General features: G+C 45.3%; 1 protein-coding gene across 1 annotated transcript in view; it reads left to right on the forward strand.

Moving 5' to 3' along the window:
* Positions 1 to 736: 736 nt before the first annotated feature.
* The window catches only part of LOC147678403 (NXPE family member 3-like), a 317,395-nt gene continuing 293,297 nt past the window's right edge, over positions 737 to 24,834 (forward strand). The window contains exon 1 of the mRNA XM_086945994.1: positions 737 to 884. Coding sequence (XP_086802120.1) covers positions 816 to 884 — 69 coding nt within the window. The 5' untranslated portion in view covers positions 737 to 815. The remainder of the gene's footprint in view (positions 885 to 24,834) is intronic.

Consider the following 24,834-nt stretch of genomic DNA (forward strand, 5'->3'; position numbering starts at 1 on the left):
GTGTGGCAGGGTATGCTCAGACGCGAGTCCCTTGCTCACTTTGCCACTGGATTCAAGCAAGCCGGGCTGAAGACGGCTGGAATGCCAGAAACCGGTCCTCGGAAGCTTGTTTCCGGTCCAGGGAAGACATGGCTTGGCAGTTCGGGCTGGACTGTTCCCATGAGGCACAGGGTCAGACTGATTTGCATATAGCCATGTCTGAACTGGGGTGGCAGAGTGGGCTAAAGAACGGTGATGGAATAAACCCAGATCTGTTGACTGGGTGTGAGTGTTTGATTGATTCAGATGCTCCGTCCATCACCACCCCCTTTTGTACCGACAGCTTTAATGACGCTGTACTGGGAGTTATCTTTAGGGCTGCTGCACTTTTGATGGGGCTGTAGTGGGAGTTCTCTGTAGGGCTGCTGCACTTTTAATGGGGCTGTACTGGGAGTTCTCTGATGAGTTGCTACATTTTTTTAACGGGGCAATAGAGACTCTTCTCAACGGGACTGCTATACTATTAACAGGGGCAGGATTGGGAACTCTGTGCGGGCTATTCCACTTTTAATGGTGGCCGGGGTTGCTCTTGTCTGCAGGGCTGCTGCACTTTTAATGGGGTCAGTGCCGTTAGTTCTCTTCTTCAGTGGGTGCGGTGTTTGGAGTTAGCTGCGACACTTCGTGTGGAGGCAGCAGTGACACTCAGCTGCGTGTCTGATAACTCGAGGCGCTCGCGGCCAGTCTTGTTCCGGGAGGCGGCCGCGCAGGGTGTCCGTGGCGCGCGCAGCGGCTCATCTTGGGTGTCTCCGTCACTCGCCACCGCTCGCGCGCCCAGCATGGCGCGCCTCTTCAAAGCGTCCACCTGGTACCTGCTCCTGGGGATGTCCTTCTGCTTCCTGCTGCCGGTGAGTCCAGTCGCCAGAGCCCCCCACACCCCTGACCCCCATCCATTGCTCCCCACTGGCTTCCTACCTCAGGCAGTTGCCCGTCCAACGGTTGAACTTTTTACCTCAGAGTCTGGGGCGGACTCTCGTGGGCGTTCCACCGCGGGGGCTCCCTGTGCTGAAGGGGTTCTACGACTCCCTTACCCAAGGGCGTTGCTGCTGCTCTGTGACGCTCCATGCCCTCCAGGAAGGGGGGGTCCTTTCGATCGTCCGCTTTGTGTCCTATGCGGGTACCCGTCTGCCATATACCTCAGGTGCTTGTGCGCCTCAGGCGTCCATCTCTTCAGCTTCATCTCTTCAGGGTGCCCTGAGTCTCACCGGCTCTGCGGATTCGGCTCGGGCTGTATATGTGGCGATGGGGCGTGTGGGCAGGAAGTTTCCTGCCCTCTTCTTTGAGTAGCGGTGTTTTAGAGGTATGGGGGGGGGGGGGGGATACGTTAACAGCTACGAGCAAGGGCTATGGCTTGGCTCCATCCACGATCGAACAAGAGCCGAGCCGAACCTTGAAACTGTTTGGCATTTACACAGCGCATGCAAATCTGATACCGACTCCAAAATTCGTTAAAAAATGTGTATGTTTTAACATTCAGTATTTCACCCTTCTACGTCAATTTCGTTATATTACTGCATTGACTGGAATTTATTAGAAGTGATCGTTTTTAACATGAATTTAGAAGCACCGGTGCCCTCTCCACAATCCCCTCCCACCCTGATAACAATGACATTGTCTAGAATCAACCTATTTGGTCAAGTGGGAAAGCCAGGATTGATCTCAGGTTTGCTGATTTCACATGGTGCTGTTCATTCATTAGACAGTTATCTCTCTCTCTCCTGGTTTAGTTTAGCGCTGTTTCCATTACTTACGGGTAATTACATTAAGTCCAACTCTTGCTTATTTCCATTACGCAATGAGGCCCTCCTAAACACAGCCCTAACCAATATAAAAAGGCCCACCCCTCCACTACTCCTGCACAGTACCAAGCCACTGTAGACACAGTTGGCCTGACAGGGAGGGCCCTAAAGGAGATGAGCAAAAGTAGGACTTGGAGTAATGTAATTACTGGAAAGTAATAGAAACATTACCTCCTCATCCCTCTCGCTTATCTCCATTACGCAATGAGACATACCAAGCCACAAATAACCAGGCCAACTGTCCAAGCATCAGCTTAGAAACACCCAAAGAAGATGCATAGCTATGGTCAAACAAACAGGAAAGGCAGTCAAGCTCAAACTCACCGAACAGAAACACAGAGCCAAAACTAGCCCCAAACACAGGAAAGCAAGGAGGCAGACAAGATGAGTTGAGGTCCCCCAGTCCACGAGCTGACATTACTGCAACCAGAAAAAAAATCCATGCTAAGTCAGAAGGCGTAACCCCCACAGACGATAGAGAGACAAATGGAGCACATCGGTGAGCCCACAAAACCAGATGGAAAGCCCAAGAGGGACACAACACCTGAGGGAAGGAATGGATAATGGACCACCACTCAAAGGACCTGGAGATCAGGCCCAGACTGACCATCAGACCCCATCAAAGGGACCGCAAAGCCTCAAAAGACCATCCTGGAGGATCATTAGCGCCCGAGGCAGAGAAATAGATAACTGAACCACATGCACACTGTAACAAAGTAGAGTTCATCCAGGATAAGGTTAACATGTAGTATTTATTCAGCCCCAACCAACAGTCAGCTAACAACTGACAAATATGGAACTTACATATTAGATGAACATTGGTGACAGATGGTTCCAAGCTCTAAGTTCTAGCATGGAACCAAACCACACACAGAGACAAGTCATCACACTTCTCCCTCTTAAACACTAAACAGGTTTACATGTCCAGCAATAAAAAAGGCAACAGAAACATATAAAGAAACAAAAGAGAAGGTTCCTATACATAATCACGCAAGTGAACAGGAGGCCTGCGTACTCTCACACTCTTAGGAGAAGAATCAGTATGCAAATGAGGAACCACAACATTGTCTTCACATTTCCCTTTTCCCCCAAAATGAGAAACACGACTATTGTTCCAGATACGACCATCCTCCGTCTTTACAGCATTTTTGAAAATTTTTACAATGGTTCTAGAAACAGAAAACTTTGACCAGTTTTGACAACCCACAGGAGCCCTGATCTTTACCACTTCCCCCACCTTGAATTTGGATTCTTTTGCAGAATTTCTCCTATCTACATACATCTTCCTTTGCCTCTGTAGTTTCAATTCCCTTTCTCTCCATGCACCCACATCATTATTTTTTACACCCTTGTCTGCAGCCATCCAGGCAGGACATAAACAAGTATTAGGCGCCCTACCCTTGAAGAGTTCAAACTGAGTCTTTCCTGTAGTTGAGTGTGGAGAGAATCGATAAGCAGAAATTCTGTTCTGTAAATCCCTTCTCCAGTCCAAATTGTTAACCCTTGCCAACTGAATGCTTTCCTTCAAAGTCTTGTTAAGTCTCTCCAAAGCACCATTTGCCTCAGGATGATACAAAGAAATCCTCTTGTGAACTATGCCACACCTACTGAGATAATCCTCAACTTTCCCAGAACAAAATTGTGGCCCATTGTCAGAAAGAATAGAGTTCGGGAAACTCTCGCGCTTAAAGACAGACTCCAAGAAAGGAATAACAGACTCACTTGTAATCTCCCTTACCAAACTAACCTCCACCCATCTTGAATACAAGTCCAATAAAACCAACACAAACGGAGTTTGATGCTCACCATGTAACGGCCCCACAATATCAACTGCAATCTCATCCCAAGGGGACCTAGGCAACCTCCTGCAAACCATTGGGGAAAACCTAGTTTTCAAAACGTTATCACTTGCCTGACAAGAAGAGCAATCCCTAACTGTACGTTCCACCAACAAATCAATACCTGGCCACCAGAAGTCCATTCGTATGCATTCTTTCGTCTTAGAAATGCCCAAGTGTCCTTCATGAGCCATGTCCACCAGAACACTTCTGAGATTAACAGGTGGGACTAATCTAGTACCTCTCATAAGCAAACCATCCACCACTGCTAACTCCTTTAATTCCTCATCCTTACTCAACTCTTCTTTCCAAGCATCTTCCTTCACCGCACCCAAAGTAACGTCACACACCTTTAATTCACACTCAAAATCGTCAACCAAAGCTTCATCAACATTTTCTACGACATCCACCAGCTTTGACAGACAATCAGCCGAGACATTCGTTTTTCCTGGAATATAATCAAACCTGAACACAAACTCCTGCAAAGAAATTAATCACATTAAACCTCAAACGACAGCCAATTCTGAGCATAAGAAGACTAGGCAGACCCCCACCGGGCGCTAGCACAGAAGAGGTGACAGAAGCAGAGAGACTATGCAACATGAAGTCATCCTGCCAACTCGGGAAACGCCAGAGAGGGCACAAAGAGACAAAAAACACAGGGCAGAAGTAACTAATGTAACCTGTCACGCCAGACCCGCCACCATCTCCAACAACATAGGAAACCAATAGAAAAGGCCATGCTGAAGTCACCAGAACAACCAGAGTGCCCCGCACCTGAATTCGAATAAAAACCCCTGGAGCAAGGCAAACGGAGGGAAGCAAACAATAGGCCCAAAAGCCAAAGAATCAGCAGGGCATCCACCCCCAAACTGAATCCCCCCCCGGAAAGAAAATCTGGGAATAGCGCAATGGAGGGACCAGAACAGCTATCAGGGTAACCGATATCCAGGCAACCAAAGTAGATTGCTCACAGCCCGAACAGCAGGTTTGAACTGCTGAAGACATGGACAAACGGGGACGTGTAGGAACACAACCTGCAAAAAGATCACAGCCGCAAAGACCTCAGGAGACCCCAGGGGAAGTAGTAGCTGGAAGGATAGCAGTTGAATGGAATCAATGCCACTCAAGAGATTAGGCACCACAGATCCAACACTGGCGGAAACTCCCAGAGACTGTCAGTATACAGCAAACACCAATCCCTGACCCAAATCAGCAGAACCGGGATGACCTGCCTTGGGATGGGAGCAGGGAGGCACCCTGTAACATGAGGAAGGATGACGAATAGATGAGAAGACAACTCCGAACAAACCACCACACCAACTAGATGAAAAGGCAAGCACCCATGCTGGAAGAAACACTGCAATTAACCTTCGGCAAATGCAGACACCCAGCATTTGCCGAAGCCAAGCCTTCGTGTGCGGCTGTTAGCAAAGAAAGTCTGCGGTCCGCGTTGGGAATCAGCCAATCTCCAACATCATTAATTCTTACATACGGAACCTTGTCGGGACTTAAAATAATAAGAGTACTTTGGAGGGAACCCCTGTGGGTAATTACCACCCTTTTCAGTAGCAGCAATAGCTGCCAAAATGTCATTATCTATCTTAGTCGTGGATCTTGTAACGGCTGATACTAAACACGTGGCTACTGCTGATTTGACTGCTTCATCAGCCAAACTGTTACCAACAGCGTGCGCTCCCACACACTGGTGGCCAAGAGTTTGTATAATATGTGTGAGTGGCAGACGTTGTTTAAGATCTGCCACTTGAACCCAAAGCATTTTATGCTAAATTGCGCTGCCTTTGGAATCACGATAGTCATTCTGAGACCAAAAGAATAAGTTGTCATTGAAAGACTGAACACAGTAATAAGAATCACTTACAATGAGAGTAGTTACATTGGGATCAACAAACTCGCGAGCAAGCACCAAAACGCACAACCCGGCCAATTGGGCGGTACAGTCAACTAGCGCCTGCGTATGAACAACTATGGAATTGAACTCACCGTTCACCATGGTACCTGCCACAATAGAACAGGCCGCAGAATAAGCATGCTTAGACCCGGTGGCCTGTTGTGCCAAACCATCCGTGTAAATTATACAATCATACTTCTCAAGCGGGCACATAGACAGAAGGAGGATGAACAAATTCATACTGCAAGAACTCCTGAGTCTGAAGAGAGGAGTCAAAGATAAACGTGACAACCGGAGACATCAAAGAAGTAGTCCATTGTATCCAACGAGGATGCAAAGCCTTGGAGTTTGGTACACTTGCCTTTGTCACTGCCTCAAGCGCAGGGTATGTTGTTACCACCAAAATGCGTTTCCCCTGTGCCAGTGCGCGTTCCTTCAGGATCGCCCTCTGTACAGCTGTCAAGACTTTTTCAACAGTGGAAAACCTCAACTCAGCAGAAGTGTATAAATGTGATTTGTAAACAATAGGTACTATCTCACCTTCATTAAATGTTAAGTAAGTAAAGCCCACTGCGCCTGGTACGATTCGTATCACCAGGTTTGTGTGGATATCACCGGTTAACAATTATTTCAATTCAAGAAGAACAGACTGCAAAGATTGCAGGATATCTGAATGTTCTGGAAACCAGCAGGCTTTTGAAAATGTAAGTTGTATCAAAGCATAAAGAGGCTTGATACGCTGGGCATATTTGAGAAGGTAAGAACGCCCAAAGTTCAAAAATCCCAGCAAAGATTGAAGTTTTTTCAGGGTTGTTGGAGGCCGCAAACATGCGCATTTCTCCAAGAAGTGAGGGGCCAAGCCTCTACCTTCATTATTGAGCTCGTAGCCCAAAAACAACACTGTGTACTCTGCAATGTGTGATTTAGCAAAGTTAAATTTGTAACCATAGTCTGCGAACAAAATAATGATGTGGTTGACTCGGAGAGATAAAGATCATCAACGTACGAGTACGCATCTGGGTCTATGCTGTCTAACAAAGAGACAACACTGGGCGAAAACCCCAGGGCTTTTTTGTAGCCTATTACTAATTGGAAAAATTGTTTTTGTTTTCCGCCGGCTGTGAATGCTGTCCATTAACTACATGCAGGGGCCAGATTGTGACTGAAGAAGCCGTTGGAAATGTCTAGGGTCGTTTTATATCTTTTACGAACAAGACTGTCTACAAGAGCAGAACTATGTGTATTTTGTACCGCAAAAGTGCGACATTGAGAGTTCAAATGCTGGTAATCCAAAACTATGTGGGACGACCCATCAGGTTTGGTAACGGTAATAAGAGGGCTATTCATCGGTGACACACATGTCTCAATCACTCCTTCATACTCTAACTGCGTTAGAATCTCAGAAACAGGACCTTTCGTTTCCCGGCAGAGGGGATATTAGGATGTGGCATAGACCTCAGGGATATCATTTTATAAAGCTGGTGGAAAACATCCTACTGTGCCTTGCCACCCTACCTGTGCTAGGAACTAGTTTATTATACAAAAGACCTCTGGGCTTTGTCAGGGGCACTCCAAACCTCCAAGTCTAGATGCAAAGGTTTACATCTCCGGACAAGCACAGCTCTTCTCTATGGAAAGGTTTTCCTCCAAGTGTCTCTAACCTGCATGCATGCAATATTAAAAGCACTCGATCTTCAGTAGTGCAGCTGTGTTTCGTGTTATGTCTAAGTGCGGGGGCTGACCAGAGCAGAATAACAAGGGACATTGTTTTTCGACTTTGTACATCATGTGCAGACAAAAACCACAGAGACCTGCAAGGAAAGCAAAAAGCAGACGGTTCTCATGTGAACCGGCACAAGCAGAGTTTAGTAAAAACAAAAGTTATGTAGGAACGTGTGCAAAAGCAGCAACATGGCAGCCAAGCTTGTGTTAACTTTTAGCAATGTCAGCCATGAATCCACCTCCCTCACTACATTGCGCCTGGTGCAACAATGTCCGATTGGAGTCCCAGAGCGGGCTGTGGGGGTTGATCCTTAGCGGATGGTGGACTATGTGGAACACTGGATTAGGTCCTGGATTCCAGCTGACCGCCTATCCTCCTGGTTTGCCATTGAGAGAGTATGCCTTGCCCTGACCCCAGGGCCACTGCCCAGGGCCCCACCCCGGCCTATCATAGCACGCAATCTGAATTACCAGGACAGAGAAATCATTGTCAACGAGGCCCAGCAGCACCCTACCCTCACCTGCGGGGACGCCAAGGTTCTCCTTTTCCCGCGTTACACTTGTGAGGGTCAGCAATGTAGGCGCTCCTACACAGAGGTTAAACAAAAGCTGAGGGCAATGGGGCTTCAGTATCGTCTGCTATTCCCCGCAAGTCTCTGTGTCATCCACTTCAACAAGTTCCACTTCTTTAATACTCCGGACTTACGGAGTATCGTCCAATTTGTGGACCCATCTCCGTTCACTCACAGCACGAACAAGCACCTGTCAACCTAGGATCACAGGAAATGTCAAAGCTACATAGACGCCTCACCTGGTCTAGTAGGGGACGTAAAGGTGGCCGGTCGGGGGGAGGCAGTTGGCCACACTGCTGCACTTCCTAGTTCTGGCATCCCCCACATGGACACTGACTTATTCCGCAGCCCCACCATCTAATCGATGTAACCATCTGCTGGCTGTGCTTCTCTCTCTGCTCAGCAGCTCCACCACTGGCTTAAAACTTAAGTTTACTGTCTGCATTGCTCATGGTTCTTGATGTTGTTCTACTTGTTGTTTTCAATGCTGTGTCAATTATCTTATACTCTACCTTCTGGACTTGCTTTGTTCCTGTGTGTCTTATACCTGCTTAAGTAATGGCGGCTCACGTCTGGTTCTGTTATGATTTAATTATTTGTCCTGTACCGATGGAGTTTGCACTCGTTCCCTTTTGACTCTTGCTTCGTATACGATGCTCACAAAGTTCCATTTCATGCTTTTTTCCAAAGGGTTTTCACATAGGACAACAGATGCTTCTAGGGTAGAAGTATGGGGAGGGGTGAGAGTTGGGGGGGGGTGGGGTTTTCATTTTACAATGTTGATCAATATATTTGTTTACCCTTTTTCTTCCCTCTCCGGTCCCGGCATGCACACTCGCTCAGATCCTGCACATGGCCACAGGGCAGTGATCTCCCACGGTTCACTCCTAGTACCAGTTGCGCCTTGCAAGCTCAATCGGTGGGCTTGTCGTCCATACTTCATATTAATTTCCAACCCCTACACACATGACCTTTTAGGTTTTGTCATGGAATGTCAACGGCCCATTAGAACTGGTGAAGCGGGCAACAACTTTTACCTTTGCTCAGCGTCATCGTCCTGAGGCTCTATTGCTGCAGGAGACTTATCTCTTTGGGGATTGCTGTCCCTTCCGAGCATGTAAGGGCTATAATAGAATCTTTCATGCAGGGTACTCTCGGGTGGCTAGGGAGGTGCTATTCTCCTGCGCCACTATTGTGCCCGGTAGTTATAAGCATATAATAATACTTTATTTGATTTAAAACAAATCATAAAAGGGTGGACTTACCACCATGCAAGAGATATTTACATCATAAAAACAACACAGAGTAAACTTTGAGTCGAGTTAAAAATTAATAACATGCTCTGCAAAGGTGGCGGAAAAAAAAAAGATCTAAGAAGAGAAGAAAAAGTATAAAAGAATAATGGTTATTCAAACAAGAGGCTCATTATTATTAACTTGTGCTGTGTAAAAACAACCATTGGAAAGAAGGGAGGAAGAGTCTGTGGTCTGCCAAAGCCTGGCCTATTGTCCAGGAACCTCTTTGGATGGTGCTCTTTTTTCCAGCTCTATGGAGGCAAGGTTCAAAAATTTTATGGTTTTGCATGATAGTTCAATCCAAGACCCGCTTAGGCATCTTATCAACGCCGCCCTGCAAGTTCTCACCTGGGCTGCTCTTAAGGGAGATCGAAGGAGCGTTTTTCTTAGATTTTGGAGTGCCGGGCATATACATATGAGGTGCAGTAAAGACTCTGCACCGTTGCCGCATAGGCGGCAATCGGGAGTTGCCCACTGCCGTAGCCATTTGGGAGTGAGGTCTTTGGACGAGAAGCAGCCCAACCTTAGAAGGCTTAGTTTCCTTTTATAGTGGTCCCTGAAGCATTCTTTCAAATAATCCTGTGGTTTTAGGTGGGTATATGACGGCAAGACGATCCAGGCATGGCTTTTGCCAGCCACTGCTGCTTTGTCCATGAATAGTGATGATTGTTTGACTGCTTTCTTGGTTAGCAGTTTGAAGGCAGAATATGTCATGGGCAGACGCCAAGATTCATCTAGGTTTAATGCCTCCAGCGCTTGCCTGAAGATCTTGTATATTGAGTCTGGCTGCCCGGCCTGTTTTTCGACTTCTAACCAGCAAAGGTGGGCCAGGGATTCCTCTTCTGCCTCCCTCATGCGCCAGTAATATTTGACGAGTGCTCCTTGTCTTGCTGGGAGCTGGTTAGTGAGACCGTACTCCAAACGGATTTGGGCTTGTGAAATGTGTCTCGGAATTGAGAAAAGAGTTTTGAACAGCCTAGATTGGGCGAGATTTAACGCTGTAGCATCCCGGGTTGCCAGTAGTTCGGAACCGATGGTCAGTGATGGCAAAAATTTGGCAGCTACGATGTTGAGAATGTGGCCGGTGGAATGACCTTTTAATTGCTTTTGGACTGTTTTGAAGGCAAATTGGAGCTGCTTTGCTTTGGATTCCCCCTGGTCTTGGTGCAGTTTAAACTTTAATCGGTGGTCTAGTAAGATTCCCAGGTATTTGTAATGATTTACCTGGATTAGAGGGGTAGAATTAATCCTCCAGACAAAGTTTTTTTTTTTTTTCTAGAGCCACAGAAGCATATGATGTTGGTTTTCTTTAGGTTTATAGTCAATTGTGCGTTCACAAGGTACTGCGACAGTTTAGAGATCGAACGTTGTAAACCGATGGGGGATTTTGAAAGGAGAACAATGTCGTCAGCGTATTGGAGACTTGTTATAGGCGAGTGGGCCAATTTTGGTGGATCCCCCGGGATGGTGCTTATGCCACTTTCTAGGTCCGCAGTGTAGATGTTAAAGAGGCTTGGGGCCAGAACGCAGCCTTGTTTTAAACCGTTAGTTGTGTGGAATTTCCTGGTCAGGCGTCGACCATCTCCTTTTTTCACTTGGACCCAGGTATCTGTGTAGAGCTCAATAATTGCTCCCAACAGCTTTGGCGGCACGCCCCAGGCTTTCATTTTTGCCCAAAGACTTGATCTAGGCACTTTGTCGAAAGCCGCTTTGAGGTCCAGAAAACAAGTATACAGCGGGGTGGAGTTATGGATAGCTTTGTTAACAAGGAGGGTTAACGCAGATAGATTGGTCAAGGTGCCCAGGCCTGGCCGAAAGCCTGTTTGTGTCCGGGGAATGATCCCAGTACTGCTCACCCAGGATTCCAGTTCTACCAACAAGTTGGAAGAGTAGATCTTAGCCTCCACGTCAATTAAGGCTATAAGCCTGTAGTTGTTGGGGTCTGACCTGGGCCCAGATTTGTAGATTGGATGCAGAATACTGCCTCTCCATAATTTGGGGATGTTCCCGGTCTGTAGGCTCTGACCAAACAAAGGTGTTAGTTGACTGGCCCAAAACGATGAGTCTTTCTTAAATAAGGCGTTGGGAAGTCAGTTTGGACCGGGCGCTCCATCTGCTCTCAGTGATTTTATGGAGTTTGAGACCTGCTTTAATGAGAACAATTCTGTGTCTCCTGTAGCCTTTAATATCTGTGAATTCCCAGTGATTTTTGGAACTGGCATTTTACTCGGGCTAGACCGAGAAGGCTCCACAAGATGCTCGATGTTATTGTCCACACATGACATGTACGAGGAGTTATATAATTGGTCGATGTGACTACTCCAGAGATTGTCCGTCATGTCTGAGTTAAACTGGCGATGTTTGCCATTTAGCATGAAGTTTATTTTTGCCCAAAAGTCTTTTGAGTTCTGCAATTTGCTTGCGTGAAGTATGGAACATGCTAGTTTTTCCCTGTGCATTCGCTTTGCCAAATTGGTCTCTCTTTTTAGTTCTTTTTTTTAGAGATTCGATTGTATTCAGCACGGGTTGTGAGAGCTGGGGATCTTTTTTGCGTTCGGCCCGGAGGAAAGCATTTATTTGCCTTTTAAGTTGACACAGTTTCGGTGTGTACCATTCCCCACCTCCCTTTCTTATGGGTTTGCCTCCTCTGTTGTTGGATTGATGTTTTTTATTGATCTCCATTACAAAGTTTTCCCACGTTTTGACTGTGTCGCTCGATGTGTCTAATAGAAGGAACAGATCGTGGGATGATGCCATTAAGGTAGAGAGATTTCCTTCGTTCCAGTTTAGCCGTTTTAAATTGAAGATTTGTGTATGCAAGGTCAATGGCGCCGCCTTCTCTGACTTTGTGGGTTGAATGGTCAGGGTGAGGGTCTGAGGAAAATGATCGCTTTCTACGCGTTCCTGTATCCGGAAGTCACTTATGTGGTGGAATAGGTCGGGGTCAGCCAGAGTGTAGTCTAAGGTAGAGCCTGAGTTTTTAGAGACCCTCGTTAGGGCGGCTGGTCTGTCCAGATGGCCTCTCCCATTTAGGGTATACAGGTGGAGAGCTTCCAATTCAGAGGCACATTTCCTTCCCAATGCACTTTGTCTGCATTGATTGCCCTGCCGTGGCTCAATATGAGCGGGGAGGGTTCCCTCCTGTCCGCGAGTTAGGTTCAGATTGAAATCTCCCGTTATAATCATGTTTTCGCTTGGGTAGGTTGATTTCAATATCTTAATTGTAGTGACTAGTTGTGTTATCCTTTTTCCTTTGTGTTTTCCGCTAGGATGCAAGTAGAGGTTCACGATCAGGAGTCCCAAGTTGGGGGAAACTTCCACTTTGATGCATTGCATCCATGTTGAATCTAAGTCGATGCAAGTTGGTGACCAGGTGAAATCAGTTGATATAAAGATGGATAGACCCCCTTTGGCCCTTCCGTAGTTATAAGCGTTGACCAGCTAAGTACCCTGAGGCGGAAGCTGGGGTGTCTGGGCTGCTACAGAACTAGCGTTTATTTTAAAATCTTGCCTATTTGCACTGTGTTCATGTTTTTATGCTCGATCTGATTACTACCAAAAACGCACTAAACAGCGCCTGAAGGGGAAGATCTAAATCCCTCATCAGCGTCGCTGCACCACGTGACTCGGGGCCACGCCCACCCTCGTAGCCACGCCCACTCCAGGAAGTATAAAAGCGCCGTGCTCGCTCTAAGCCGGTGTTGACCAGCTAAGTACCCTGAGGCGGAAGCCGGGGTGTCTGGGCTGCTACAGAACTAGCGTTTATTTTAAAATCTTGCCTATTTGCACTGTGTTCATGTTTTTATGCTCGATCTGATTACTACCAAAAACGCACTAAACAGCGCCTGAAGGGGAAGATCTAAATCCCTCATCAGCGTCGCTGCACCACGTGACTCGGGGCCACGCCCACCCTCGTAGCCACGCCCACTCCAGGAAGTATAAAAGCGCCGTGCTCGCTCTAAGCCGGTGTTGACCAGCTAAGTACCCTGAGGCGGAAGCCGGGGTGTCTGGGCTGCTACAGAACTAGCGTTTATTTTAAAATCTTGCCTATTTGCACTGTGTTCATGTTTTTATGCTCGATCTGATTACTACCAAAAACGCACTAAACAGCGCCTGAAGGGGAAGATCTAAATCCCTCATCAGCGTCGCTGCACCACGTGACTCGGGGCCACGCCCACCCTCGTAGCCACGCCCACTCCTCTCTCCTCCCATTACTATGCTCACTACCCGACAGCGCAGCGGTCGAGCGCAGCGGGCACACCTTCAGCACGCCGAAGACACGCCAAAGACTAGCCCGTCTGTGCCCGTCCGTGCCAGGACGGGGCACGAGGCCGAGGCTCTCACTCCCACCGCTCCTCCCAGGCTGGTAAGAACTTCTTCCGCTTTGAGAGCGCTGCGCCCTACCCCTAAGCCGAATTGCTCTCTGTCCAACCTCCACAAAGTCGGAACTCATGTTTGCTCCGAATGTAAACTATCGACCATCGTATATCAACCCCACCCCAACCCTTCTAGGAGACACAGGAAATGCAAAATATTACGTAAAAATGTACAGCCAACATACGTATTTTACAGTACAAACTGTAGATCTTTGCCTAAGCATAAGCATGAGATTTTTAATCTCCTCACCGAAGAATGTCCTAGCGCAGTCTTCTTAACCGAGACATGGCTACATGACAGCGCCGGCCCAGATGTTGCTATTGCCCTCCCCGACAACTACGCCATTGCCAGAATTGATAGGGAAAAACAGGTAGGGGGCGGGATAGCTATCATTTTTAACAGAGAGTTCAAATGTACTTTGGAATCTGTACCAATTCCAGATTGTGAAGCGGGTCTTTTTAAAATCACTTTGAACCCCAATTTTACAATGTCAGGCCTTCTGATTTATCGACCACCAGGTAACCCCTCCCAATGGGTATCAAACTTTGCAAATCTTATTACTCCCTACTATATGTCATCTAGCAATTTCTCCCTATTGGGTGATCTAAATCTACACCTTGAAGATCCCACCATCCCCTCATGTTATAATCTGATGGAAGATCTAGCTGCACTGAATCTACCTATTATAAACTCTAGCCCTACTCACATGGCGGGCCATTTGTTGGACCCCATAATATCTAACGTCAGGGAACTCACGTACATCGCCACCGTACCTTCTGGCTGGTCCGACCATCATCTCATCAGTTTTAGCATTTCCTTCCCACCCTCCCCCAGTGTGGAACAAAATACTGATGCCACTAACAGAAAAAACTGGAAGTCAGTCGACATCGATGCTCTAAATGTGGCACTCAAACAAAACCCTCCTAGCCCTAACTCCAACATGGACCACGTAGCTATTGAAACACAAAATTGGCTAACAAATGCAGCAAATAGCTGTCTGCCCTCTACTCACACCAAAGGGAGTAGGCATCGTCCTCCGGCCCCATGGTTTAACGACAGCCTTAAAATTGAAAAATCAAAATGCAAAGTACTAGAACGCAAATGGCGTAAAAAGTACGACTTCAATGCCAAAAAAAGCTATCATGAAGCCAGAAATCACTATCATGCGGCTTGTACAAAAGCAAGAGCTGCTTTCGTCTCACATACAATTATTGAAGCAACTAACATGCCTAAAACTCTGTTCTCCAAAGTTAAGGAACTGGCGGGCGCACATACCACAGCTGTTGCACCCCCCCTAAGCGCTCAACAATGTCAGGCGTTAGCTTGTTTCTTTACTGAGAAAATCGACAAAATTATCTCAGACATCAAGGCTAAAATTTCTGTCTCTGACCCACCCCCTCCATCTGACCCTATTCTGCCTCAACCCACTGCTTTGGGTGAAAGCTTACTGAAATCCTGGCCGACTCTTTCATTAGAGAATCTGAAAGGAATCCTAAAAACTGTTAAATCCGGCTCCCCTAGGGACCCCATCCCTATTAAAATTATAAAAAAACTGGATGACCAGTCCTTGAATATCATAGCCAATCTCTTAAACTCGTCCCTCGACCTCGCCACTGTCCCGGCCTTATGGAAGCATGCCATGGTGACACCCCTCTTGAAAAAGCCAAATGCAAACCCAGAAATACTGGCCAACTATAGACCTATATCTCTACTTCCTGCTTTTTCAAAGTGCCTTGAGAGACACGTTCACTCCACTTTAGCCACTTTTGCAGAAGAAAACTCCTTACTCCATCCTTCGCAATCTGGCTTCAGGGCTGGTTTCTCGACGGAAACCGCCCTGTTAGGTGTCACTGAACATATCAGAAAACTTCTTGACCAAGGCCAGACGGTCGCACTTGTGTTATTGGACCTAAGTGCGGCGTTCGACACCATCTCTCATGAAACGCTTATTAGAGAGCTATACACTAATGGCGTAAGAGGAAAGGCTCTGGATTGGATCAAATCCTTCCTGGCAAACAGAACCTTTCAGATCGCATCTGCACAGGCCGTGTCAGACACCCTACCTGCAGCTCATGGAGTGCCGCAGGGGTCCATCCTGAGCCCTCTGTTTTTTAATATTTATCTCAAACCGCTGGTAGAACTTGTTGAAAAGCTAAGTCTAACGCTTATGAACTATGCCGATGACACCCAAATCATTTTTTCCCTGTCCGATTCTTGTCCCCACTCCCCGTCGTTACTCAAGGAAGGACTATTAAAAATACTGAACTGGATGACAGCAAACCAGTTAAAACTGAACGGCGACAAGACGGAAATACTGATTTTGGGAAAGGACAAAGCTCTCTGGAACCCCGCGCATTGGCCAGACCAGATGGGCATTTTTCCTACCCCGGTGTCCCATGCTCGAAATCTGGGCTTTGTACTGGACAATGCCTTATCCATGGACAAGCAGGCCAGTAAAGTTACTGGCTTGTGTCTCACCATAGCTAAATGGTTGAGGAAAATCCTGTGGATGTTGCCTATGTCAACACAAAAGACCGTAGTCAATGCCCTTATCACATCAAGGCTTGACTACGGCAACATCCTCTATCTGGGCGCAAATAAATCTGTCATCGGACGACTGCAAGTAGCGCAAAACGCTGCGGTCAGACTCCTATGTAAGATTCCTAAGAACGCTGGAGTCTCGAACTATCGTCGGGATCTTCATTGGCTCAGGATAGAGAGCAGAATTCGTTTCAAGGCCCTGAACTACATGTTCAGAATAAAAACAGGAGCAGCACCAAAATACCTCCAATCCCTTGCCTGCCTCTACACGCCCAAGAGAAACCTCCGGTCTCAGACAGCAGCTTGCTTCTGTATACCAAGGTTTAAACGTGCAAGATCAGGGGGCAGATCTTTTGCCTATCTTGGACCCTCCCTGTGGAACACGCTTCCCCCAGGCATCCGGAAGGAAGAAAACTACTGTAGGTTCAGAAAGCTTGTAAAGACCTGGCTGTACGAACAATAACCACTTCAAACAGTTACCCCTTTCTGTCCTTATTTCTAGCTGTGTCTAGGCGCCGGGAAACCCTTCTTGGGTAGCTGTTGCGCCCTATAAATTGATAAAATAAATAAATAAATAAATAAATATAAGCGTAATGTGTGATCCGCATGGGCGTTTCATTGTTCTGGAGGGCACGTTGGAGGAGCGGCCGGTCTTCCTGGTATGCGTTTATGTGCCTTCTGCTTTTTTGACTGCTAGTCTTGGGGATCTTTCATGCCTCCTGTCTGCCCTCCTGCAAGTGCTCACAATAATTTGAGGTGATTTCAATGTGGTGCCTGACCCTGACTTGGATAGTACCGGGACTCCCTCAGCGGCTGGATGGACTGGTGCCCCTCACTTCACAGATTGGACCACAGCCCTGGGTCTTTGTGATGAATGAAGGTCCCGGTACCTTCAACACCGACAATACACTCATATGTAGGTGGCTCACCACACCCACTCCCGGATAGACCACATCTTCCTGCCCACACAGGATTGCCAGTCATTGACTCAGGTCAAGATTCTGCCCCACGGCATCTCGGACCACTCCCCCCTGCTTCTCCACTTGAGACCCTCACCTGCGAGACAACACCCATGTGGCGTTTGAATGCCCGGTTCCTCCAGGACAAGAAATGTGTCCTCTATCTAAGGTCAGAGCTCTGGGGCAATTTCCAGAAAAATGAGGGCTATGTCACACACACAGGAACCCTATGGGCTGCAAGTAAGGCAACCCTACAGGGCTTCTCTAAGCCCAGGTGTGTGGCCGCTCCGCTATGGACACTCACCTAGAGGTACAGGCACTTCATCTGGAGTGAAGTTGGAGTCTGCTCCTCAGGCAGATGTCTCTGCATTCTCTCAAGGTGACCTAACACCTCTGGTGAACCACGACGGCTCGCATTTACGGATAGGGAGGCAAAAATGGGAAATTGCTCTATTGGTTGGTTTCCCACCAGGAGGATTGCCTGAGATTATAGATGGCTGCGGCTGCCCCAAACAGCCCATTTTGCCCAGCAGACAGGAACATGGCTGCGCTTGGATCATTCCTCGATTCCTTTCCCCTTGCCAGACCGCCCACATCTACTACTTGCCTACTCGACAAACCTTTCACAGTGGAAGCAGTTGGGAAAGCGTTGTCCGGTATGTCCCTGGGCAAAACCCCATGGCATGATGGCTTTCCTATGGAGTCTTATACTACACTCTGGAAGATCCTCATAACTCATGTCCTGTCATTATATAATGAGGTGTGCCGCATCTGATGTTTCCCGCTCGGGTTAGCCTCTGCCACCATAGCCCTAATACCCAAGATGCAACATTTGTCTATGTTGTGCACCGCCTATCCGCCGATACTGCTGCTTAACTGTGAGGTTAACATTTTTAGCTCAGTATTAGCAAACCGGCTTAAATGCATCGTGCATGAGTTGCTGCAACCAGACCAATGCAGCTTTATGGTGTCCCGGAGCACAAGACTCTGCATCCTTCGGCTTCAGGTGGCCCTGGCCCACTGTCATCAGCTGCCATCGGATCTAGACTTTGAGAAGGCATTCGATACAGTGCACAGGGATTACCTCCAGTTGGTGCTGACCTCGGACCGAAGTTCCGTAGCATGGTCCGGGTCCTTCATTTCGCCCTCACCGCCTGGGTTAGGGTCAACAGCATCCTCTCGGACGCCATCTCTATAGAGCGAGGGACTAGGCAGGGCTGCCCCCTGTCTCCCCTCCTCTTTGCCTCGGCGATTGAGCCCTTGGCCCAACTTATAAGCACAAACCCGCATTAAATGAGGTTGGTTTGGAGCACGGGACATGAAGACTGTATCACATTATATGCAGACAATGTACTGCTTTATCTTGTGCATCCATTGGTGAATGGGCCCAGATGCCTTCAGTTGCTGGAACGCTTTGAAAGAGCATCCGGCCTATGATGCACACATCTAAGTCAGTACTGGTCCCTATGGGGCCGCCCAGAGACTGCTGTGACTGGCAGACGACCATCCTGCTCCGCCGGCTTAGTTTTAAATATATGGGCATACAGGTCGCTCTACACCAGGAACACAGCTGGGGCTTTAACCTTCAACCTTTGGTCCAAAAAGCGAAGTTGGACCTTGATCGGTGGCAGACCCTCCCTATCAATGTGCTGGGGCGTATTACCCTTTTCAAGATGTTGATCCTCCCGCACTTCTTTATGTCTTTCAGAACCTACTGCTCCACTAGCCTCACATGTGGTTCTCCGCTCTAGACGGCGCTATCAAGACATTCCTGTGGCCCTTAATGATAGAGGCATGTGGATGAACTCTACGTCTTGTCCTCTCACCTCCTCTTCCTTCACAACTGGTTCAATTGGGGATGGTTCAACCCTGCATACAGCTTGAAGCTCTCTTTTTTTTTTTAAAGTATGTTTATTATTGCAAGAAGGAGCAAGTTACATTTACATATCAAAAAGATAACAAAGTATAATAAATAAACAATTCAGTTGATATCAAAAACGTATATAAAGAGCAGAGGAGAAACAAATACATTTTAGAAAAACATATGTAGTGTTTAGCAGAAGATAAAAAATCACAAATAAGTTTGGCCTCTTTTTCGAGTAAGAGTTATACAGTTAAATTTTCAGAGTTCAAAAAAATGTTTCCAAATCTTTTCCTTTTTTTTGCACGCTTTTGGACCTCTATGCTTTGCTAAAGTAAGTTCCATTACTCTTATTTCATTTACCAAAGTGTACCATTCTGATATATTTGGAGGTTCTTTAGAAATCCATGATCTTGCTATGACTAACCTAGCACAGGCAAATATTATAGTTATAAGATCTTTATGCTGGCACTTAACATCTTGAATGTCCAAAAGCACCAAATGTGCTGAGAGCATCAGGGTATTAATTTGTTTGCATTTTAGAGCATCCATTATTCCCTTCCAGTATATAAGAAGCTTTGGGCAAGAAAACAGCATATGTTCTATTCCAGCTGCTGTCAAATTGCATTTCAGACATTTTGTTTTATCAGTTACTAGATTGCCCTGTGTCCAACTGGATATTCTTTGCGGGGTGTAGTATAGTTGTGTAATTGTTCTATATGATTGTAGTCTTAAATTAGAGGAGTGTACTATAGAGTTTATATGGGATAGTGAGGCTACAATCTGCGCAGGACTGATATTCATGCCAAGTCTGCCAGACCATTTAGACACAATTTTAGTGCTATCATCATATTTGCCACGTGCTAAGTATTCATAACCCAGACTGATAAGTGATTTTGTTTTTTCAGAGTATAAACATGCTAATGTATCTGATTGGGTTACTTCCAATATTTTCATTTTACGGAGCAGGTAATCTCTTATTTGTATATATTTAAAATACATATCATTTGTTAGGCCAAATATGGTTTTTAGTGTATCAAAATCCAGAAAGCCATTTGGGCCGTATAAATCCCCCAAAATACTAATACCATGTTGAGTCTAAAGATTTCCTGTCCCGTCTGAAAATATATCTGGAAGGCCTGGGTTGCCCCATAGTCTGAGTTCAGCATTAAAAAAGGAACTTTTATCGATAGTCATGATTTGATCCCAAATTTTTTAAATATGTTTAGCCGTCTTGAATTTAACACGTTTGAAATAGTTAGGATCATGTAAACGAAATAGGAATTGGTTACTGTCTGGTCCCAGCATGTACTGATGGTAGAATAGTGGGTTCTCATTTTTCATCAAGCTTCTTATACGCCGAAAAAAGGTTGCAAGAAAATATAGATTGAAATCAGGAAAAGAAAGACCCCCCTTTTCAATTGGTAGTTCCAGGAGTTTCAAAGCCCAACGAGCTTTTTTATATCCGCATAAAAAGCTACTACAGATGCCTTCCAATTTTTTGAAAAAAAATTTATTTGGTTGTAAAGGTATGGCCCTAAATAAGTATAGTACTTTAGGTAGTATCTTCATTTTTACAAGGTTAATTTGCCGTACTAGGCTAAGCGGGATCTTATGCCATTTTTTAAAAATTAGGGCGGTTTCTTTTAATAGAGAGTCATAGTTCATATTTATTATTTTCTCAATATTGGCTGCTAACTTAATTCCTAAATACGTCGCACTTTGACAAATGCCGGGTATTGGTTCATCTGGGTTGTGGTTAGCAATGACTTGTGTCTTGCTCACGTTCAATTTATAGCCTGACACATTGCCAAATTGTGTAGCTTCTTCAACTATTTCAGGTATAGCCCTAACTAGAACTGTTGTGTATACCGCGATGTCGTCTGCAAAAGCCGTAATCTTTAAACTTTTTTCAACATGGTAAGTTGGAATAATATTCGCCTTTTCAGTTAGTGAGTTTAAAAAAGGCTCTAAAGATAGAGCAAAAAGCAGAGGGGACAGAGGGCAACCTTGCCTTGTTCCCCTTCCTATCCAGAAGTTAGCTGAATCCTTCCCCCATAGCTAATCTTGGCCAGCGGATTATCATAAAGTGAACAGACCCAATCAAGATATTGTCCACAGATGCCCATTTTCTTTAGTACTTCCCACAAATATTCCCACCCCACTCGGTCAAATGCCGTGGTATCTCTTCCCATCACAAAGCCATGTTGTTGTAAGTTAACCAGGTCTGGCATGATGGGAGCGAGACGATTAGCCAAAATCTTAGAAAAGATTTTTGCATCCGAGTTAAGCAAAGATATTGGCCGGTAAGAGCCACACTCTTTCGGGGGTTTACCTTTTTTAAGAAAAAAAAAATATTTTGGCTATTTCCCATGATGTTGGAGCCTTCCCAGGTTTGGTTATAGAATTGATGACTTCTTCTAACAGAGGTAACAGCTCCTGAGCACATATTTTATAGAGTTCCAGCGGTAGACAATCCTCTCCGACTGCCTTTCCTAGAGGTAGGGCAGAAATTGCTAAATTTATTTCAGTTAATGTTATTTTTGAGCTTAGTTGTTGGGAGATTTCTATAACTAAATCTCTTTGTGATGGTAGATATTTATTAAGATAATGCAATATTGTAGCTTTAGGGGGTATATTGTCTGGGGTGTACAGGTTTTGATAGTAGCTAGCAAACCGGTGTAGAATCTGTTCCGGTCGTTCGTACTCGCATTGATCTAGACCTATAATTGTCTTAATCTTAGTTCTAGCTTTCTTATCGGCTGTCTTATATGCCAGCACTTTACCAATTCTATCTCCGCCTTCGTATTAAGCCAATTTATATTTATGAATTTTCGCGCTATATCTCTCTCTAAGGGTCTTTTTAATAGAAGATTGTAGTTCCGCCAGCTTTATTCTTAGCTCGTCAATGCTTGTTTTTGCTTGTATAGTAGCTTCGGCGAGCTGTTGTTGTACTTGTAGAAGGCTAGAGGTAGTTGTTTTAATAGTTCGACGATTATCAGCATTTGATCTCAATATATATTGCGGAGCGAGTCCCCTAATACTACATTTGCAAGTGTCCCATACAATATTTATACTGGCAGAATTAGTATTTAGCGCTTTAAAGTCTTTGATGTGTTCTTTCAATAGTGTGACAAAGCCAGATTCTACAAGTAGGTATCTTGGGAATGTGAAATTTCGTGTATCCCTCTTTTGGTCTCTAATTTCGATTTCAAGTAACATCGGATTATGGTCAGATGTGATTCTTGGGCATAGTTCCATGTTGCAATAGTCTGCGATTTGGTCAGATGCCCAAATCATGTCTATTCTAGAGCAAGATCTATGAGGCGCTGAGTAATAAGTGTGACCTGCTATTAGGGGGTATTTGAAGCGCCATACATCCTTCAAATTATGTAATCTTCCCAGTTCAAGTATTGCAGATCTGACCTTACGCATCCTGTTTGAGGAGCCCTGTCCAGTGGAATCTATTTTATAATTAATAACACAGTTGAAATCACCCATGACCAAAACTTCCCCCTCCCATTCTAGTAGCTCTATGCTTAATTGCTCCTACAATTTAGGATCGTCTATGTTAGGCCCATATATCACACAAAAAACAATTTTTTTATTTTCAAAATGTATCTGAGCTATCGTCCACCTTCCCTGTGTATCTGAAGCTGTCTTAAAAGTTTCGGTCAAGATTCGTTTTTGTTTTAGAAGGCTACCCCCCGAATAGAGGCTCCCAAAGTAGAACATACCACCAGCTCGTAACCCATTTGGGATAATAATTTTCTTTCCTGGTAGCTAATATGGGTTTCTGAAAGAAACGCAAAATGGGGTTTGTACATTTCGATCTCTTCTTGTACCAATCTTCTCTTTAGTTTACTATTGAGACCGGCAACATTCCAACTTAATAATCTTAGTTTCAACATTCTTATATCTTTTAATCTTTTCAATAGTATTGATTCTCCTCTGTTTATAGTCCTTATTGTACAATTAATTTTTGTTTTTATTTAAAGCATACCCATTTCTTGCAATAACATTTTTCTCCCTTCCCCCCACACCTTTGCCCACTACCTTCTCCCTCCCTCTCACCCTCACGTCCCTAAGGGGGGAGCACCCCTCTATCCCTTGCTGCAGCTGAAAGGGCAGCACTGTGAAGTGACATGCATGGAGACTACCCTGTCCGCTTCCAAAATAAACTCGTGATTCACCAAAGAGGAAAAGCAAGAAAAAAGAGAAGAACAGAAAGAGTACGGAGCATGGTTTTTTTAAGTAGTCAAATAATCAGAATTTAGACCAAGATTATATCCCGTTAGTATTAGTTCATTTGTCTCTTTCTACAGTAAATCTCTCCAGAGCCTGAACCGCCTCTTCCGGCTCAGTAAAAAATAAGGATTGGCCATTTCTTATAACCTTGAGGCGGGCAGGTTCTTGTAGGTAAACTGTACATCCTATGGCCTTGAAGGAGTCGATCATTTTACGAAGTTCCCAACGTCGATCCATTGTGCCTTTACTCAAATCTGACCGCACAAAAAAAGTAATGTTGTCGATAGTAACAGGGCTGTTGGGTTTAGCCTTAGGTGATACTGCTTGTCTCAGTAAGAAGTTCCCAAAATAAATCAAAAACGGTCTAGGAAATTTGTTGTTTTTGTTTTTTTGGAAAAGAGGTAGTCTATGTACTCGCTGAAGTTGGGAGTCCCCGTCCGAATCCGATAGGTCACTAAAGGCTTTTTGGAATAAGTTCACAACAAAAGATCTGGGGTCGGCCCCCTCCGTGCCTTAGGGGATTCCAAAAAGTCTAAGGTTATGTCTACATGCTCGGTTCTCCATATCCTCCACTTTGGCCTCCAATTTAGATACACGTATAGAATTAGATCTTGTTGTTGATTCTGATCTATTTGCACCTTCTTCTACTTCTACAACTCGTTGTTTTAGTTCTTCCATCTCTTTTGTGACCCCTCCAAGTTTTTGACAAACTTCACTCATAAAAGCCTGTAGTTTGGTATTGTCTTCTCTTAGTTGTAGGTATTGTTGTTGGCTTTCCTTTCTTTGTGCTAAGAGAGTTTGCATGATTAAGTCCATAGATGTAGTATCTGAATGATCTGATATTGTTCCCTGTATCAATGTTTGAATTTGCAATTGATTTGGGGTGTCCATGTGGTCTATTATTGTAAGCGAGTTGTTAGCCACAGAGGAGCTAATGCCCATATCTGTTTTCTCTATTTCAGTGTTTTCAGTATTAGATAATTCCAGCGGGCAATTCTCAAGTTCTATTTCAATCGGAGTTAAGCTAGATGTTAAATTAGCTGGATCTTCTTGTACCTTGATGAGGTTATTAGTTGCAGGATTGCTCATCATATTCATAGACACAGTTGTAGCTAAAGTATCAGGTTGAGGTATCATATTGAAGTCCACATCCCTAGGTTCAATATTTGTCAATATAGTTGATGAAGCTATTGTCTCATCATTCATCGACGTTGGTGTTTTTGTAGACCCCATTTTGAGAGATATATTTTTACCTCGCAGGTTTAAGTCTTCCAAGGGGCTTGTTCCAGAAAGTCTTAAAGCCATGCTCTTTACTCCCCCTTTTGCTTCGATCCATTTTCTCAGCGGGCTATCGTCAACTATAGCCTTGCGTCCTTTCTTGCTTGCAGCAGGTTCTTTAGTCTGTGGTTTATAGGTTATAGTTTTTTGTTTGGATTTAACCTTTAATTTTACTTTCCTTAAACCAGATGTTTTACAAGCATTAGATCTATTGTTAGAAGCTCCTATATCCATCTCACCCTCGTCAGAGATCTCTTCGTATTCAGGATTGGAGCTCTCCTCGGCTATTTCAATTTCGTCGTTATGCAAGCAGCCTGCAATTTTCTTTCCTGACAAGTTCTTGCTGAGTTGTTTATCAGATGTTGTTATACGTTCAGCTGTAAGCCCGTCAATTCT

This window comes from Lissotriton vulgaris, chromosome 12 (assembly GCF_964263255.1).
Source record: "Lissotriton vulgaris chromosome 12, aLisVul1.2, whole genome shotgun sequence".
NCBI lineage: Eukaryota > Metazoa > Chordata > Amphibia > Caudata > Salamandridae > Lissotriton > Lissotriton vulgaris.